Raw genomic sequence first — 19,108 nt, 5'->3', positions numbered from 1 at the left:
ATGCAGCCCAGAATAGTCAAGGGGAAGCAGGGACCCAGAGGAGCAGGGCCAACTCAAAAGGGAGCCAAAGGCCTCTGGTCTTCTTCCTTACCCTGGTGCTCTCCAAGGCTTGGCTGCTGGGGGGCCTGGGGTGTCCCTGGGGCGCTCTGGAGGGTCACCAGCGGCTCATCCTTGCTGGCCTGGCCTGTCTCTGAAGGTGTTCTGACCTGGGAAGAAAGAAAACACGGCAGGTGTAATTCTGAACGGGGCACCATCACCCAGGGCTAAGGACAGGATATAGACTTGGAGTGTGGCTGCATTTGGGCTTATAGTGCCCCCTAACTTTGTAATAAATAAATAATAAATATTTTCTTATTTATACCCTGCTCTTCCCGGTTCAGGAAACCAGGCTCAGGGCAGCTAACAACAAATTTAAAACACTTAATTGATGCTACAAAAAACCAGCATAAAATATGGTATAAAGTGTAAATAACAATAAAATCAATAATCAATTTAGGGGGGAAATCTATCCAATAAACATTAGATGATCACCAGGACTAGCTGGCTAAATTAGTCCCACTTGGGCCAGCGAGGAGGCCAGGGGAGAATTAGCTGTGGGACCCCAGAGCGGGTAATATTCATAAAAAGGGGAGGGGGAGGGAAGGAAGGGGAATAAAAGATCAGGCTAAGTTGCAATTGAAAGCCAGGCGGAATAGCTCTGTCTTATAGGCCCGACGGAAGGAGGTTAAATCCTGAAGGGCCCTGGTCTCCTGGGACAGAGCATTCCACCAGGTCGGAGCCATCACTGAGAAGGCCCTGGCCCTGCTAGAGGATAATAATAATAATGTAAGACATAAGGAGAGCCTGCAGGATCAGGCCAATGGCGCATCTTGTCAAGAACCCTGTTCTCACAGCAGCCAACCAGATGCCCCAATGTCAAACTTGCAAGCAGGATCCAATCACAACAGCCCGCTCCCCCTTCTTGTGGTTTCCAGCAACTGGTTTTCAGAAACATTATTCCCTCCAACTGTGTCCCTGAAGCAAAAGCCTAGTTTTGGGTTCCTTGTTTTTAGGCAGATGCACAGATTTGTCATAGCAGGAGTCGTTCTAGGAGCATGCATTTCCTCCAGGGTGCGAGAAAAGGGAGAACGCCTCTTTTAAGTGCGATGAACCAGGAGCACCCTTTGAGTCGATTAAATGTTTCCAATTAATCACTCTAACTGATTAATAGTTCAGGCATTGCAGATAGAGCGGCCTCAAGGCACGAAGCCAGATCAAACTGCTCAGGAGGAGGAAAAGAAGGGAATTTCTAAGCGTTGACAGATTTACCACATCCTGACCTTCAAACTGTAAAGGTAGGCTCGGTGCATCTCAGCAGAAAACTTTTCCATCGCGGCATCTCTCGCTTCAAAAGCTCCCATCTGAGCAATGCAAGAGGTATGTGTGCAATTTGCAGCTGCGTGGCTGTTCCGACTGCTAGAAGCGAGTTTTCAAAGATGTCTGCTTCTGGCAACACCAGGAAAGCTGGCTCAGGAACTTGGGTGTGTTTGCTGTTCCAGGTGGCACCGGGGTCTGGCACCACAAACAGAGAGCATGTGCCCACGATGCCAGTCACGTTGCAGGCAAGGTCAGTTGCAAGCTGCCACTGACATGGCTGGTGACTTTGGAACTGCAGAAATTTGGTGGGTTAAATGGTGTATGTGCCTGAACCAGCCCAGCTGATCAGAGGCTATGGGTGGCCTCAAGGCAGTCACCAGTTCTTAGGAAAGTTCGCCATAGAGGAGAGGACTATAACACTTGCAGTGATGTCATGATGTGCGGGATGTATTGCTAGAGCAGTCAAGTATTGTTATTAAATTTTATTTATACCCCGCCCTCCCCAGCCAAGACCGGGCTCAGGGCAGCTAACACCAGTATAAAAACAATTGATTGGAAATTACTGGCAGAATCCGAGACCAGGGAGAAGAGCTTGTGGAAGAAGATTGGAGGAAATTTAAAAAGTATTTACAGAAACATTGTAAAATTTTTGAATGCTGATGACGTTGAAATGAACTGAAGGGGTTCTAGCAACAAGGTAAAATGTAAGATGGGATTGATAATAGATAAGTTAAATTGGATATGAATTTGCTGAACCAATTTTTAAAAGGGATACAAAAAAGGGAGGCGTGAGGAAGTCAGGAAAATAAGTTAACTAAAGATGAGAAATCAAAAAAAGAGGGAGTTTTGTTTTCTTTTATATGTGTTTTTTCTTTTTCTATTTGTGTTTAATGTCTGTATCTTTGTATTTTGTAATTTTGTATTTTTCTGTTTTTGTAATTTTATTGATAAAACTTAATAAAAGATTATTAAAAAAACAATTGATTGAAATACAACTTAAAAACAAGATTAAAATACAACATTAAAATGCAGCCTCATTTCAGTAGGAACTCAAATCAAAAACTTTTTGGGGATGAAAACGTCAAGTCTTCACCAAGGCCAACTATCTAGACTGGTCCTACGTGGGCCAGAAAAAAGCCAGGGAAGTCCCCAAATAGGAGTTCCACCACAGGAGAAAGGAAAACGGAAAGAGGGGAAGGGGATCAAGTTGATTCCAAGCCAAAGGCTAGGCGGAACAACTCTGTTTTACAGGCCCTGCGGAAAGAAATCAGATCCCGCAGGGCCCTGGTCTCATGAGACAGAGCGTTCCACCAGGCCGGGGCCAGTGCTGAAAAGGCCCTGACTCTGGTTGAGGCTAATCTGACTTCCTTAGGGCCCGGGACCTCTAGGGTGCTACTATTTATGGACCTTAAGGTCCTCCACAGGGCATACCGGGAGAGGCAGCCCCATAGGTACAAGGGTCCTACGTACAACATTTTCCTGTTGCCCAGAGTAGACACACAGGGGAATGTGGCTCCAGACAGGGAGGACTTCCTGTCACACCTGCTCTGGAGTCTCCTCCCCTTGTGTGTGGCCAGGTAGATGAGCAGGACCCTAGCAGACCCCGTAAAAGGGCTAGCCACGCAGACATCTTCCCTTTTTAGACTTCTCTCTTGGACCTCCTCTTCTGGCTTAGCCAGCACATGGTTCATCTTTGCAGAAAGATGTTATTATGGGAGGGAAATAAAGGGGAAACTTACCAGGAACAAGCCAGACTGGATTGCTTAATTAAAGGATTCTAACAAATCATCAACTTGCTTCCAATTAAGTTGCAAAGGGAACGTGCTCTGCTGTTTGTTCTCTAGCATGAGTGAGGAGAGATCATATCAAAACAATAGTCATACCTCGTGTTGCGTTAGGTCCATGTTGCGTCTTTTCAGCTTGCAAACGCACCCAACCCGGAAGTGTATACTTCGGGGTTTCGCCCTGTGCATACATGCAGAAGCGTTCTGCGTGCTTTGTGCATGTGCAAAAGCGATCTGCGCGCTTTGCGCATGTGCAAAAGTAATCTGCATGCTTCACTCATGTGCAAAAGTGATCTGCGCATTTCACGCATGTGCAAAAGCAATTTGCGTGCTTTGCGCATGCATGCTCAATTGTGCCGTGCACATGCGTGGAAGAGGCACTCCAGTTGCTGACTTTTCGGGGTGCAAACAGCACCCTGGAACGGATCGTGTCCACAACTAGAGGTACCACTGCATATCCTCTCCTAGCTTCCTTAACATTCCCACATGATGGCAATGCGCTGCCTCCACAGAGCTGTTTGACAGTGGAACAGTCTCCCTCGGGAGGCGGTGAACTCTCCTTCCTTGGAGGTTTCTAAGGAGAGGTTGGGTGGCCGTCTGCCATGGGTGCTTTAGCTGAGATTCCTGCATTGCAGGGGGTTGGACTAGATGGCCTTTGGGAGACCCTTCCAACTCTACAAGTCTAGGATTCCAGGGCTGGAGGCAGCAATGCTTCTGAGTACCAGTTGCTGAAAACCACAGGAAGGGAGAGGGCTCTGGGGCTTGCATCCTGCTTGCGTGCTTTCCATAGACGTCTGGGTGGCCCCGTGAGAACAGAATTCTGGCCTAGACAGGCCCTGGCCTGAACCAGCAGGCTCTTCTTATATTATGTCTGCTTCATAAACCCATTCTTCCCCTTTCTTCCTCTTTTTTTTTAAAACCCCCACAGCACATTGCAGATATAATTATTATAATTCCTACTGCCAACACCCAAACCCTGACATGAATAGTATTTTAGTATTTGCAGCCTGGGTTTTGATTGATAGCGTGCATTTTCATTTTACAGTGATACCTCGGGTTAAGTACTTAATTCATTCCGGAGGTCCGTACTTAGCCTGAAACTGTTCTTAACCTGAAGCGCCACTTTAGCTAATGGGGCCTCCTGCTGCTGCCGCACTGCTGCAGCACGATTTCTGTTCTCATCCTGAAGCAAAGTTCTTAACCCGAGGTACTATTTCTGGGTTAGCAGAGTCTGTAACCCAAAGCGTATGTAACCTGAAGCATATGTAACCCGAGGTACCACTGTATTCATATTTCACATTCTGATTCTATGGTTTTCACTTTGCAAACAGCTTAGAGGGGTGGTTTCAATGCATTAAGACGCCTATATATTGGTTATACGAATGAAGGAAATCACTAGGATGGATTTCCAATGGAGCAGCAAGAGGACAGGTAAGGAGACACAGAATACTTTAGATGCGCTGCGTTGCCTGCCAAGAGGCTTTCCCAACCTGGTGCCCTCCAGCCGATTTGAACCACAACTCTCATCAGCCCTGGCCAAAACAGCTGGACGGTGTCAGGTTCAGAGAAGCCTAGCCTGCAATGTTAATAGTAACAGAAAACAAACCTAAAAATTCTATTTAAGAAAGAAAAAGGGAAACATTTGCAAAGCCCAGCAACCCATTTCTGTTGCAAAACTTGATCCGTCTAGGTTGGCAACAACAGTGGCATGCAGCTTGAGAGCTAAGGAGGCTGCTTATTCTCCCCCCCCCCCATGCCAATGCTCAGCGGTTGGATTCCTGAGTGGCGTCAAATTAGCTGGGTTTATTTATTTTTATATGCATGACAGTGTCCAAGCCCCAGGATTGTGCCAGCAACACCCTTATACCTTGTTTGGCTTTCCATTTTCTCTGGTCTCTTGGTGTGGCGACGTTGGGGGCTGCCTTGCCTCCAGAAGGGGCTCTTTGCTATTTTCCTTATCTGAAAGGCAGAGAGAGAAAATCTGTTTAATCCCAGATAACATTTATTTGAGTCCCAGCTGCCCCTTATGCACTACTCATATTAGCACTGCCACCTATATCTGCTCCTTGATCAGTTGGTAATTCTGACCAGTTGCTTTAATTCGGTTTCACTTTCCTTTCTCCCCATTAATAGCTGTGCTGCTGAGATAACCCTGCTGTGCTCAGGCAAAAAACAATGACGCAGCTCTAACATAGATCTCAGTGCCTGGTCTACTGGATATTTCTGGAATTATTACAGCACAGATTGTGGAAACTGTGCCATACCTGCGCAAATCGCCACGAGGCCTCCATTTCTCTCTGCTGTGTCACTACTTAAGATTGTAAGGTCCTCAGGGCAGGGATCTAGTCTCTCTCCCTTTTTTGTGCCGCCTACATAGATGTCACTGATCTATCTGTGTGAATAGATATAGACAGATCCAGCGAAGATTGACCAATGGGGACCCAATAACAATATGTATTCAGCTGAGGCTACAGAGGGACAGAACCTTTCTTAAGGAAACTCTCTTGGGAATCCCAGTTGCAGGAAACTCCAGGAGGGGAGAAGACTCTTGTGCACGGATCCTGCTTGTAGGTTTCCCACTGGGAGAACAGGATGCTGGATGGGCCTGATCCAGCAGAGCACTGCTTAGGTTCTTAGGGTCTGTCTCCAGGGCAATTTCCCCCCAATGGCTGATCGCCAAGGCACACTTTCTTTCTTGCATTAAAACTGGAGGCGCAAAGCATTCACTTTTGCAGTGTAAAAGGAGTAACCATCTCCCCTTTGAGGAGTGCGCTCTGTCCCATTTCTTCATGAGCCGCTGTAGCCCCAGGTCCAAAAACATTGTTGACCCCTGATCTAGCCTAACAGTGTTATCTTGGCTGGCAGCAGAAGCAGCTCTCTGGAGAGCAAAGTCCACGCCAGCACCTGCTACCTTTTAAAACGCGTTTGCAAAGGACGGAGCCCGGAAGGTTTTGCTAGCGAATTAACCGGGGCCTCAATTATTGAGCTATGTGAAGAGGCACTGGCACAGCAGGTTTAGGAGGGCAAGGGTCTTCGCTCCCTACTTTGCCCTCCAGATGGTTTGGCAGGAGCGGAGGAGTGTGGCAGTCCAAGGGGGAATTGCCTCACAAGCCTGAATCCTCTGCACATCGCTTCTCCCCAAAAGTCCTGGCTCAGATGCACCAGGAGAATATCAGGAGAAGTTTAGCATGTGGTCATGTTGCCTTGCACAGAAAATCACCTTTTGACCAGGTGGAGGAATCTTGCAGAGATCAGCCTCTGGGCAGCTGAGGGGTGAGATAGCGTGGGTGCCCCCATGGGCACAGCCAGGATTTATGTTAGTGGGGGCCAGACACCCAACTGTCATCATCCTCTGTCCGGCTCTGGTCCAGCAGATTCAGAACGAAATGTCTCAACAACAGTTGCTTTGAATTACTTCCTTTTGACTCCAAGAGCTCAGAAAGACCTGTCAAAACCTTTCTACAATTTCTACTTGCAGTTAAGTAATTGTATTTATTTACTTGATTTCGGGGGCAGTTGTCCCCCTTGCCTACGCCTATGGGTGACCCCAAAATTGTCTGGGGAGCACAGAGGGGACCAAAGTTAGGTTCCTTCTTTGGGCTTTAAGGAATGGGACCCAAGAACCAAATTCAGATGCTGGGAGAAAGGAACGGGAAATGCAAAGCCACCTGCACGGAAAATAATGGCAAGGTTTAGGGACAGGAATGAGGCGCCCCACCCAGACCTTGCGGAAGCTGCTGCCTGAGCCCTCTCCTTGCCCCACAAGTTTAGATTCCTGCATTGCAGGGGGTTGGATGAAGGAGCGTCTCCACCCCCATCGTTCTGCCTGGACCCTGAGGTCCAGCTCCGAGGGCCTTCTGGGGGTTCCCTCACAGTGAGAAGCAAATCTACAGGGAACCAGGCAGAGGGCCTTCTCGGTAGTGGCCCCCGCCCTGTGGAACGTCCTCCCATCAGATGTCAAAGAGATAAACAACTACCTGACATTCAGAAGACATCTGAAGGCAGCCCTGTTCAGGGAAGTTTTTAATGTGTGACATTTTAATGTATTTTTAATCTTTGTTGGAAGCCGCCCAGAGTGGCTGGGGAAGCCCAGCCAGATGGGCTGGGTACAAATAATAAATTATTATTATAGGATGAAATGACCCATCTCTATGATTTTATGACGACAGCAGGAGAAACTAAAAGGAAGGGACTGTGGCTCCAGAGCAGAGCATGTGTGTCACATGCAGAAGGTCGCAGGTTCAATCTTCGCCAGCATCACCAGGCAGGACTGAGAGAGTCCCCTGCCTGAGCCACTGGAGATCCACTGTGGACCAGGGCAGTCTACCTTTTCATACCAAGCGGGCCGCAAGAGTACTTTGACGTGGAACCCACAGGCCATACTGCCTTGTCGCACGGGACAGGGCGTGGGGGGAGGACAAAAAAGGGACACACACCCCCTGCAGCCCTCATGCTGCCTTCCCAAAGCCTGCTGATGAGCGAGGCGCTGGGCTTTGGGAAGGCAGCGCAAGAACTGTGAGGTTAGGAAGGCGTCAAATGTTGCCCAGCAGGGCTGCGCGCTGGACCACCTTGATGTAGGCAACACTGAGCTTTCTGGACCAGTGCTTTGATTCCGTGCAAAGTTGCTTTGTATACAAACCTGGAGTGCTTGTGAAGAGAGAGAGATCAGGAGAGGCTTAAAATCAGGGGCAGCCAGTGGAAGTGGCAGTGGAACCACTGGGAACACTTCCCTAGCCCTCTGCATAGCTGTCAACTTTTCCCTTTTCTTGCGAGGAATCCTATTTGGAATAAGGGAATTTCCCTTAAAAAATGGAAATGTTGACAGTAATGGCCCTCTGGCTGGTAGGATTTGGTCCAGGACTGGTGACAAGGGTTAAGGGGATTGAGGAGGGGGTCTGTTTTTCACAGCAAGAGAGGACCACCTCTCCACCAACTCCTGGGGCTTCAGGCCGCCAGACACACCTGTTTCTTGGGATGCATCCGAAAGGATCTGGTACACCTTGTAGGGCTCCGAGATGTCCAGATGGCTCCTCTCGGGGACCTCCTTGAAGTCGGTGCTTTTGTTCAAGGCGCAGCGCAGGCGGGTCTTCCAAACGGAGGGGTCGGCTTTGTCCAGCCCTTCGTGGTACTTGCCTTTGTAGACGGCCCAGGCCTGCAACGAGGAAGAGCGGGGAGACGGGTCACCACGAAACTAACGAGGGCGCGGGATTCCCAAGGGCGTTCAAGGGCGCGCCCCTGGAGCCGAGTCCCAAGAAACTCCCCAGCATCGCAGGGCGCAGAGCCCGCTTGCCCGGAGCGCGTCGGGGAGGTTGGAACGGGGCGCGATGCGCAAAGAACTCGGGGTGACGGCGAGGGCGCAAAGCGAGAGCTGCAAGAGGCAGGAGCAGGCCAGGGTCCCGCAAGAATTTGGGAATGGGGTAAAGTGATGCTTGGGAAGGCACCCCCGCGGGGGGCTGCCCCTCGAGGGCGCCCATACCTTGAAGAGCGCCGCGTCTTCCTGCTGCCGGTAGTCCTGCTTGGCCGCGTGTTTCCAGGGGATGCGGAACAGCGTCTTCTCGCCGTTCTCCCAGCGCAGCCCCGGGTAGCGGCCGCTGTCCACCTGCGCGACGAGCCACTCCTTCAGGCGCATCGGGGGCGGCCTCGGCTCTGCCATGTGCTGCTGCGCCCGGGCTTCGGGGAGCTGCGCTCTCCCCACCATGCGCGCCTCCTGCGACGCCGCTCGTGCGCTCCAGCCGGCAAGAGCCGCCGCCGCACCGTCGGGGCTGCTCACCCCGATCCCCCCCTCGACCCTGCTCTCTGCTCCCTGATTCTTTTCCCCCAGGGCCGGTGGAGAGAGAGCCCTGTGCAAGAATCGCGGACGGATCTGCGCGGGCGGCGGCTGCGCCACGCCGAGCTGCGCGGGCGACGGGAAAGCGAAACTGTGCCGCGTCGGTTTCACTTTCGCTCCGGCCCGGCTGCCAAAAGGGAGCGATCCCTCCCTCGGGGAGGCGGAGAAGGATGGCAAAGCGGGGTGGGGGTTGGGGTGTCGTCGACCTAGAATTTGGGTGCGCCGAAAGCGGTGGCCTTCCCCATATTCCTTTTCTGTGCAGATCACCCAGGGGGAAACCATTTCCAGGCTCCCATAAATAGGTTCGGATTCGTGGCAAGCCACGCGGGGCGCTTCCAGAGGCCCCTATTGCACGAGTATCCGGCCTCATCCGGAAGGTTAGATGGTGCTGCGTCGTCGAGCAAACGTGGACCCTGCGCATTCTCCGTTCGCTGTCTTTACAGCAAGCCTGATAAAGCTTCCAAATCAGTGCCGGTTTTACGTATAAGCTAAACAAGCTATAGCTTGGGGCCACACTCTCTTGGGGCCCCCAGAAAAATTTAAAGGGGAAAAAAACCGTAATGTACATTACCATAATATAAGATAACAAACAAATAAAATAAAACCTACTTACAGCAACAGTGTTTTGTGTTGTGTAGGCTCCTATTTGTTATGTGCAAATGGTTTTAGATACATTTTAGGTCCATAAATTAGGAACGTGGGTGGTGCTGTGGGTTAAACCACAGAGCCTAGGACTTGCCGATCAGAAGGTTGGCGGTTTGAATCCCCGCGATGGTGTGAGCTCCCGTTGCTCAGTCCCTGCTCTTGCCAACCTAGCAGGCCGAAAGCACGTCAAAGTGCAAGTAGATAAATAGGTACCGCTCTGGCGGGAAGGTAAACGGCGTTTCCGTGCACTGCTCTGGTTCACCAGAAGCGGCTTAGTCATGCTGGCCACATGACTTGGAAGCTGTGTGCTGGCTCCCTCAGCCAATAAAGCAAGATGAGCGGCGCAACCCCAGAGTCTGCCACAACTGGACCTAATGGTCAGGAGTCCCTTTACCTTTAATGTTTAGGTCCATAAATTACCATAGTGTGTATATTCAACACACAAAAAACAGCAACAATTTGTTGCTGACAAAGGACATCTGGGCATATAAAGGGCCTCATTACCTTCAGTAGCTTAGGGCCTCATCAAAACTCAATCTGGCCCTGCTTCTGAATCAACAGGAAACATGCAAACTTAATTTGGGATTGCATCCCACCCGAGAAAATAGTGGCTGTCTGGAAGCTCTGTTGGACTTAAAACGAATCAACCCTTTTTTATTTCAGTTTGTGCGTATTAAAGCAATGCAAGTCAGACAATTCTCCCACCCAGCCCCACCCCAAGTAAAACAGGCGGAGTGCATTACAGTGGTGCCCCGCAAGACGAATGCCTCGCAAGATGCAGCGGCGTAGCGTGGGTTGTCAGCACCCGGGGCAAGGCAAGTAATTTGCGCCCCCTAACCCCTAGCCTGCCGCCGCTGCCAGCTTCTTCTTGCTGCTGCCTGGTCTGGTCTGGTGTGGTTCTCTCCCGCGCTCAGCGCTGCGCTGGGCGGCCGCTGCACTGTCCCTCCCCCAGATAGTCCCTTGCTCTCTCTCCGCACCGCACGCCTGGCACCCACCCCCTCCACAGTGGGCGGCGACCCAGCGGCTCGGATCGGATTCGCACAGCCAGCAGTGCAGTGAGAGAGAGTGAGTGAACCAGGTAGGGGCAGAGAGCTGCGAGTGCGAGCGCGCCCCCCCAGATGTTGCGGCCGGCCCCCCCTGCACCCCCCACGCTACGCCACTGGCAAGATGAAAGAGTTTTCCGTTTTGGAGGTGCTTCGCAAAACGAATTTCCTATGAGCTTGCTTCGCAAGACGAAAATGTCTTGCGAGTTCCTGTGGGGTTTTTTCCCTCCCCCCCTTTTTCTAAGCCGCTAAGCCGCTTATCAGCTGATCTGATAAGCCACTAAAAGCTGCTAAAAGCCGCTAATAGCGCTAATCCGCTAATCCGTCAATGGGCTTGCTTCGCAAGACGAAAAAACCGCTAGACGAAGAGAATCACAGAACGGATTCTTTTTGTCTTGCGAGGCACCACTGTACAACCATCTCCTTCAGCAAAAGCACCTGGACTTTCCTTTGCTGATGAACATAAGAAGAGAGCTGGCTGGATGAGGGCCATCCAGTCCACCATCCTGTTCTCACAGGGCAACCAAATGTCCCAGGAGAAAACCTGTAGGCAGGATCTGAGCAGAAAAGCAACTCTCCCCTTCTGTGGTTTCAAGCAACTGAAGCAAACACCTTCTGAAGTCCCACCACCCAAAGTACAAGAGAACTTCCTTTGCATGGGATTAGGCTTTTCTTGGCCAGCAATCAGCTCAGCAGTTGTCACCTCTGGGAACTTCCTGGAGACCCTTTTCCAAGCGCAAAATAGTGTTGGAATGGAGGAAACTGGCAAAGGAGATGATTCTATATGATTTTTAAAGCTAGGTAACTTCCCTGAGCTGTCAAGTTGAAAGGATACATTCAGGCATAATATTTGTAACATTTAACAACTTTAAAGATGCCCCCCGCCCGGTAATTTCCGTAACAATTAATATACCGCCTTTTGGCCAAAAAAACACACCCCAAGGCAGCTCACAAACAATAAAAATGCAAATGCAATTTAAAAAAGCAAATGAAATATTAACGTTTCAAAAATATGAAAATACATTGTTTTTATACAAATGTTTTTAGCAGGTGCTGAAAATAATATGGTGTAGGCTCCTGCCTGATATCAGTCGGCAGGGAGTTCCAGGGTGTATGTGCTGTTACTGTACACTAGTTGTTGCTGTATTCACTCTGCGTTTTTCAATGTGTGTTTTATTATGTTATACTGTATTGCAAATCACATTTTGAGACTTTTAAGTATAAAATGCCTAATAAATCAGAATGGAATTGGAAGCGTTCTAAAGCTACCTGTTCCACCTGGTGGCAGCTCAGAGCAGGTCGCATGTGGTGTTGGGATGTTGGCGTGGGGGGTCTCTGTGCCAGGAAACTCCTGCCGCTGCCGCCTTTTCCAGGGAAGCGAGGTGAGCCTTCCAAGCTCCAAATGCAGAATGTTGCAAGCGGCGCACGAGCTGAACAGCGGCAACAGGCAATCCTTCGGCATGAACAGGCTTGCTCACTTGGTGAGCTGAGACTTGGCTCCCTTGCTGTCTCCAGCAGCTGCCTAACAGGAAGAAACTAAATGGGAAAGTCTTCCCTAGCACAGACGCACAGGAAAGCTGCACCTGGTGAACATCCACTGTGAAAGGCACAGTGCCCACAAAAAGACATCAGCCCTGTGGCCATGCAGGGGTGCATCCAGAACTTAGTAGGAAAGTGCACGCAGAGCAATCGCCTTGGCAGCTTTCAGGGAGGGATCTCAATGCATGAAGAGCTACTGCCAGTCAGTGCAGACAATACTGGGCTAAATGGACCAGGTCTGACTTGGTGGGAGGCAGCTTTCCATGTTGCATTTGGGTAGCAGGTTCTTAGGATAAGGCTGTCAGTGGCAACTTTTCATTCATATTAGAAACAAAATTTAAAAAATTCCTTCCAGTAGCACCTTAGAGCAGTGTTTCCCAACCTTTTTTGGGCAAAGGCACACTTGTTTGATGAAAAAAATCTCGAGGCACACCACCATTACAGCCCCGTGACGTCAGCGCGCAGCGTCACGCCGGGAGGGACGCACGACAGTGTAAGTTTCAATTTTTTCCCCTCCCCCTTGCCGGGGAACCTCCAAGCTTTGGGGGTGGGGGGGGGAGGAGGCAGCAAAGCGAGGCAGGAAGGAGAGCGCGGCTTGGCTGGGTGAGCTTTGGCAGGGGCAGGGAATGAGAGCCGCAAGGCGGGCGCTGCGGACGGAGGCGCTGCCCGCCGAGCTCGCAGGCAGCCAGGCAGGCAGACGGCGAGAGCCCCGCGCTGGGCGGCCTCTCCTCGCCGCCGCCGCCCCGCCTCTCGCCGCCCAACTCGCCCGCCTCCCTCCAGGCAACATCTCGCGGCACACCAGGCAACATCTCGTGGCACACTAGTGTGCCGCGGAACAGTGGTTGGGAAACACTGCCTTAGAGACCGACTAAGTTTGTTCTTGGTATGAGCTTTCGTGTGCATGCGCACTTCTTCAGATACCACAAAAGCTCATACCAAAAACAAAGTTGGTATCTAAGGTGCTAGGAAGTGAGAGCTGGACCATAAAGAAGACTGATCGCCGAAGAATGGATGCTTTTGAATTCTGGTGCTGGAGGAGACTCTTGAGAGTCCCATGGACTGCAAGAAGATCAAACCTCTCCATCCTGAAGGAAATCAGCCCTGAGTGCTCACTGGAAGGACAGATCCTGAAGCTGAGGCTCCAAGACTTTGGCCACCTCCTGAGAAGAGAAGACTCCCTGGAAAAGACCCTGATGTTGGGGAAGATGGAGGGCACAAGGAGAAGGGGAGGACGGAGGACGAGATGGTGGGACAGTGTTCTCAAAGCTGCCAGGATGAGGGAGGCAGCAGAAGACAGGAGTGCCTGGCGTGCTCTGGTCCAGGGGGTCATGAAGAGGCGGACACGACTAAACGACTAAACAACAACAAAGGTGCTACTGGAAGGATTTTTTTAAAATTTTGTTTCGACCACGGCAGACCAACATGGCTACCTACCTGTAACTCATTCATATTTATTACATATACAGTGGTACCTCAGGTTACAGACGCTTCAGGTTACAGACTCCGCTAACCCAGAAATAGTGCTTCAGGTTAAGAACCTTGCTTCAGGATGAGAACAGAAATCGTGCTCCGGCGGCGTGGTGGCAGCAGGAGGCCCCATTAGCTAAAGTGGTGCTTCAGATTAAGAACAGTTTCAGGTTAAGTACGGACCTCCGGAACGAATTAAGTACTTAACCCGAGGTACCACTGTATATGCCACCTTTCTTCTCAAGGTAGTGCCCATGTTTCTCTTCCTCCCCATTTCATCCTCCCAACAACCCTGTGAGGCAGGTTGGGCTAAGAGATGGTGACGGGGTGCCAACTTGAACGAAATACTTGGAATATAACAAGCCTCGCCCCACATAATCGATCACAAGGCACACACATCGTTTGAATGGCAATGCCCATCTACTTTGGGGAGCCCCAACCTCCCCAAATATTTTATTGTGGGGTGAAGGGGCCTCGCCCCCAAAGACTTGGCTCCTGTGGATAGTGGCTGGCCCAAGGTGAGCTTCATGGCTGCGTGGGGATTCGAACCCTGATCTCCCAGGTCCTAACCCAACAGGCAAACCATGTACTTGCTGTGCTACTTCCATTGCTGGAGGCAGTGTGCTTGGGAATCACAAGATCCTGCTTGTGGGGTTTTGCAGGCATGTGGTTGGCCTCTGTGAGAGCAGGATGCTGCAGTAGATAGGTCCACTTTGGCCTGATCCAGCAGCTGTCCTCATCCTAGGCTCTTATCCTCCTGTCTGGGTCCTGTAAGATGCACCGTATTTTTCGCTCTATAAGACGCACCAGACCACAAGACGCACCTAGTTTTTGGAGGAGGAAAACAAGAAAAAAAATATTCTGAATCTCAGAAGCCAGAACAGCAAGAGGGATCGCTGTGCAGTGAAAGCAGCGATCCCTCTTGCTGTTCTGGCTTCTGGGATAGCTGCACAGCCTGCATTCGCTCCATAAGACGCACACACATTTCCCCTTACTTTTTAGGAGGGAAAAAGTGAGTCTTATAGAGCAAAAAATACGGTAATTGGGACGCAGTATTTTCGAATCCTCGCAACAGGGTGAGCTCCCGTTGTTTGGTCCCTGCTCCTGCCAACCTAGCAGTTTGAAAGCACATCAAAGTGCAAGTAGATAAATAGGTACCGCTCCAGCGGGAAGGTAAACGGCGTTTCCGTGCGCTGCTCTGGTTCGCCAGAAGCGGCTTAGTCATGCTGGCCACATGACCCGGAAGCTGTACGCCGGCTCCCTCGGCCAATAAAGCGAGATGAGCGCCGCAACCCCAGAGTCGGCCACGACTGGACCTAATGGTCAGGGGTCCCTTTACCTTTACCTTTTATTGTGCAGATACTTTGCCATTGGGAATCAACCTTAAAAGCACTGACTGCTCTCCTAAACCTCCTTGGGTTCTTTTGTGTGGGTGTCAGAAGTAGAAGCTCAAGAAAAAAGTCTGCCAATATAAGTTTCAGCAGTGGGAGTGGTCCGTACTCACAAATCAATAGTCAATTGTAGCAAAAACCATTCCATTCAAAAGTATGTATTCTGACAAGGATTGCAATCGCAAATAGAGATTACGAACTCAAACAGAGATTACAAACTCAAACTCATAAGGATATATATAATAATTCGTTATTGGCCTGAGTTCTTGGTGTGCTTTTTTCTTGGTATATTTAATAACAAGAACTCCAACTTATTTAACGTTAGAGGTAGAAGCTCAGCTGCTGCAAGATCAGGACAGGTGAGGGGAGAACCAATTTGCGGAGCCTTGTCAAAGGGATGACCTCATCTAACGGCTCTCAGGCTGATGAGGCGATTAATGTGCATTTCAGGCTCCGCGCGGCAATTAGCCGGAATGAATAATTGAACACTTTTTGCATGATGACTTTGGAATACAAATGTCTCCGACTCTCCCGCCCGGATCGTGGGGAGGTAAGAGGTCCCTCTACGCTTGGGGGGATACATTGCATGGCTGTTGATGTGGGCCTTGTCATAGTGGCCTGGTGGTCAGAATCCTGCCTTAGGCTATGGGACGGCTTGTGTATTGATCAGCCATCCTGACTGGCTTGCCAAATCTGACATGGAGGCTAGATCCTGCCCGGTCTGTGTGGGGCTTTCTTTGAGCCCCGGCGCTTTGCAAGGAGGTTGCATGACTCTGCATTCATTCCGATTTGCTTGCACGTTGACACGTCTTCCTGGCAATCGTTCGTTCATCCCACATTTTGGGGGCATGTGTGTGTTCAAATATTATATTTCAGTGTTTCAAAATAAGGAACGCTCTGTGACTTTCAGTGCAATCAAAGTACTTTGTCAGTTATCCATCTGCCAGAGGGTGAAAACCACGCTGTGCATTAGATAAGTCTGTGCTTTTGACTGATCTGCCTTTTGAAAAAAATTAAAAGGAACAGATTTGTACGTTCATAGACTCATAGAACTGTCATCTAGTTCAACCCCCTGCAATGCAGGAATCACAGCTAAAGCGTCGTCATTACAGAACCACAATTTGTGCTTACATCTTTAATATAAGACAAACCAATAGTGTTGCCAGTACCCAGACCCTGTTTGAACCAAAAGACGTGGGTGGTCTAAACTACTGAGCCTCCTGGGCTTGCCGATCAGAAGGTTGGCGGTTCGAATCCCCGCGGTGAGCTCCCGTTGCTCTGTCCCAGCTCCTGCCAGCCTAGCAGTTCGAAAGCACACCAGCGCAAGTAGATAAATAGGTACCACTGTAGTGGGAAGGGAAACAGCATTTCTGTGTGCTCTGGCTTCCATCACAGTGTCCCATTGCACCAGAAGTGGTTGAATCCTGCTGGCCACATGACACAGAAAGCTGTCTGTGGACAAATGCCGGCTCCCTTGGTCTGAAAGTGAAATGAGCGCCGCAACCCCATAGTCGCCTTTGACTGGACTTAATGATCCAGGGGTCCTTTACCTTTACCTTTTTTTACCTGTTTGAACAGGCCAATTGCCCACCTAGCCCCAAATCCTGTTCTCACAGTGGCCAGCCCAGTGCCCCCATGAATCCTGCAAGTAGAATCCAGACACAACAACACTCTTCCCTCTAGTGATTCCCACAGGTTGGTACTCTGATACATGTGGCCTCTGATAAAGGTAAAGGGACTCCTGACTATTAGGTCCAGTTGCGAATGACTTTGGGGTTGCGGCGCTCATCTCGCTTTATTGGCCGAGGGAGCCAGCGTTCAGCTTCTGGGTCATGTGGCCAGTATGACTAATCCGCTTCTGGAGAACCAGAGCAGCGCATGGAAACGCCGTTTACCTTCCCGCCGGAGCGGTACCTATTTATCTACTTGCACTTTGACGTGCTTTTGAACTGCTAGGTTGGCAGGAGCAGGGACCGGGCAATGGGAGCTCACCCCATCGCGGGGATTCGAACCACCGACCTTCTGATCAGCAAGTCCTAGGCTCTGGGGTTTAACCCACAGCGCCATCCGCATCCCTCTGTGGCCTCTGATGCTGGACCTTTTAATATCCCTTACCTTCATTTATTGCTAAACAGCGGGGGGCGCACATGCACACACAGAGCTGTGATTCCTGCCTTCCCTGGGGTTGGGCTAGATGACTCTGTGGGTCCCTTCCAACTCTACAATTATCTGATTCTATGCTCTTCTTCAACAGAAAGAGCATTTAATGGAGCGGCATAGAAAAATTTGCAAACAAATAATTGACGCATTTTTGTATTTTACACCATGGTATTGTGCTCTTTCTTAAGATGCCTTGACTGCGGTTTGTAGATAGGTGGTGTACAAGCCATGGCAAATAAATTCATACGGAGCGCTGGTTCTCATCGAAGTTGTGGGCCCCTGAGCAAAGCACAATTTTATTTTGATTACACACACAAGTATCTAATTTTGCAGCATCTCCTTACCTCCTTTTTTCCCCTTAAGGGAGACAGTGAGACTTCAATCTGGATCAGGGACCCATTCCAGTTTCCCACTGAAAACCTCCTGTGCAACCCATTTGCTGTACATGCTGTCCTTCTGGTCATGTCTTCCAAAGTTAATGGTAAAGGGACCCCTGACCATTAGGTCCAGTCGTGACCAACTCTGTGGTTGCAGCGCTCATTTTGCTTTCTTGGCTGAGGGAGCCGGCATACAGCTTCCAGGTCATGTGGTCAGCATGACTAAGCCGCTTCTGGCGAACCAGAGCAGTGCACGGAAACGCTGTTTACCTTTCCGCCAGAGCGGTACCTATTTATCTACTTGCACTTTGACGTGCTTTCGAACTGCTAGGTTGGCAAGAGCTAGGACCGAGTAACGGGAGCTCACCCCGTTGCAGGGATTTGAACCGCCGACCTTCTGATCGGCAAGCCCTAGGCTCTGTGGTTTAACCCACAGCGTCACCCTCAAAGGTAGCAGGATAATAATGAGCCTGAAATCAGAGCTCAGAGAGTGATCGCTGAAACTCCCATGCAGATCTCCTTAGGGGAGCATTTGCCAATGAGGACAGAATTTCCCACTAGGGGGTGCCCATGTCATTCTAGGCTTTTTGAATAGTGCTAAGGAAAAAACCACAGAACCCTAGAGTTGGGACCCGAGGGTCATCTAGTCCAACCCCCTGCATTGCAGGAATCTTTTGCCCAACATAGATCTTGAACCCACAACAACCCTGACCTGAGATTAAGATTAAGAGTCTCATGCTCTACCAACTGAGCTATCCCAGAGTATTTGAAATAAAACACATTTGCCCCCTTCCTTTTTTTGCTATGTATCCATTCAACCACTTTTGCTGCAGCAGATCAGAAAGGCTTGGTGTTGCGCATGAAAAGCCCAAGAGGCCTCTGGGAGATGAACGCATTGCTTCCTTTCCAGGGTTTGAAGTAGGAGCATCAAACAGGATCTCAAGTTTCATCTCTGGAAGCGAAACATAGGCGGAAAGATGGTGCCTCTCCCTGGATCCTCACAGGTTGACTACCGACTGACTGTGGAAGGAGTTTAAGCACAGCTCCAGTTTGGACGACACGCCGAGCCAAACCTTGGCTTGGCTGTCATGCCACACTTAGCTAAAAGGACCAGAGGGGAGCAAAAGTCACTGTGCTCTACTCTCCAGAAAGGAGCCAGCAAATTTTTGTGGCTGGACTTATTGTTAAGTGCAGACATGTCCATTGTCACTTGATTGCCTCTTATTTTGCCATGGCCAAACACTCAAATATTCTAGGAAGCACAGGGTCTCTTTATTTGTAAATAAAGGGGACTAATATATATGTTTAACCTTGTTTTTTTAAAAAACATTTACATGTGTGTGAGAGAGTGTATCTATAACCTTTAGGTTAGATTACTGCAGTGCATTATATGTGGGTTCGTCAGCCAGGTTTCCAGCTGCTTTCTGGGCCCAACTCAAAGTGCTGGTTTTGACCTATAAAGCCTTAAACGGCCCAGGACCGCAATATCCCAAGGACTGCCTCTTTCCATATGACCCGA

General features: G+C 50.0%; 1 protein-coding gene across 1 annotated transcript in view; it reads right to left on the bottom strand.

Moving 5' to 3' along the window:
* Positions 1-9,491, bottom strand: part of LOC308588057 (interferon regulatory factor 4-like) — a 29,141-nt gene extending 19,650 nt beyond the window's left edge. Inside the window, exons 1-4 of the mRNA XM_081196256.1 lie at positions 8,617-9,491; positions 8,103-8,292; positions 5,008-5,099; positions 92-206 (exon numbers count right to left, since the gene is read on the bottom strand). Coding sequence (XP_081052382.1) covers positions 92-206; positions 5,008-5,099; positions 8,103-8,292; positions 8,617-9,249 — 1,030 coding nt within the window. The 5' untranslated portion in view covers positions 9,250-9,491. The remainder of the gene's footprint in view (positions 1-91; positions 207-5,007; positions 5,100-8,102; positions 8,293-8,616) is intronic.
* Between the last annotated feature and the right edge of the window lie 9,617 nt (positions 9,492-19,108).

Source organism: Podarcis bocagei, assembly GCF_964188305.1.
Source record: "Podarcis bocagei genome assembly, chromosome: 5".
Lineage (NCBI taxonomy): Eukaryota > Metazoa > Chordata > Lepidosauria > Squamata > Lacertidae > Podarcis > Podarcis bocagei.
The sequence above is the reverse complement of the archived record's forward strand: the minus strand, read 5'-3'. Positions and strand labels throughout refer to the sequence as shown.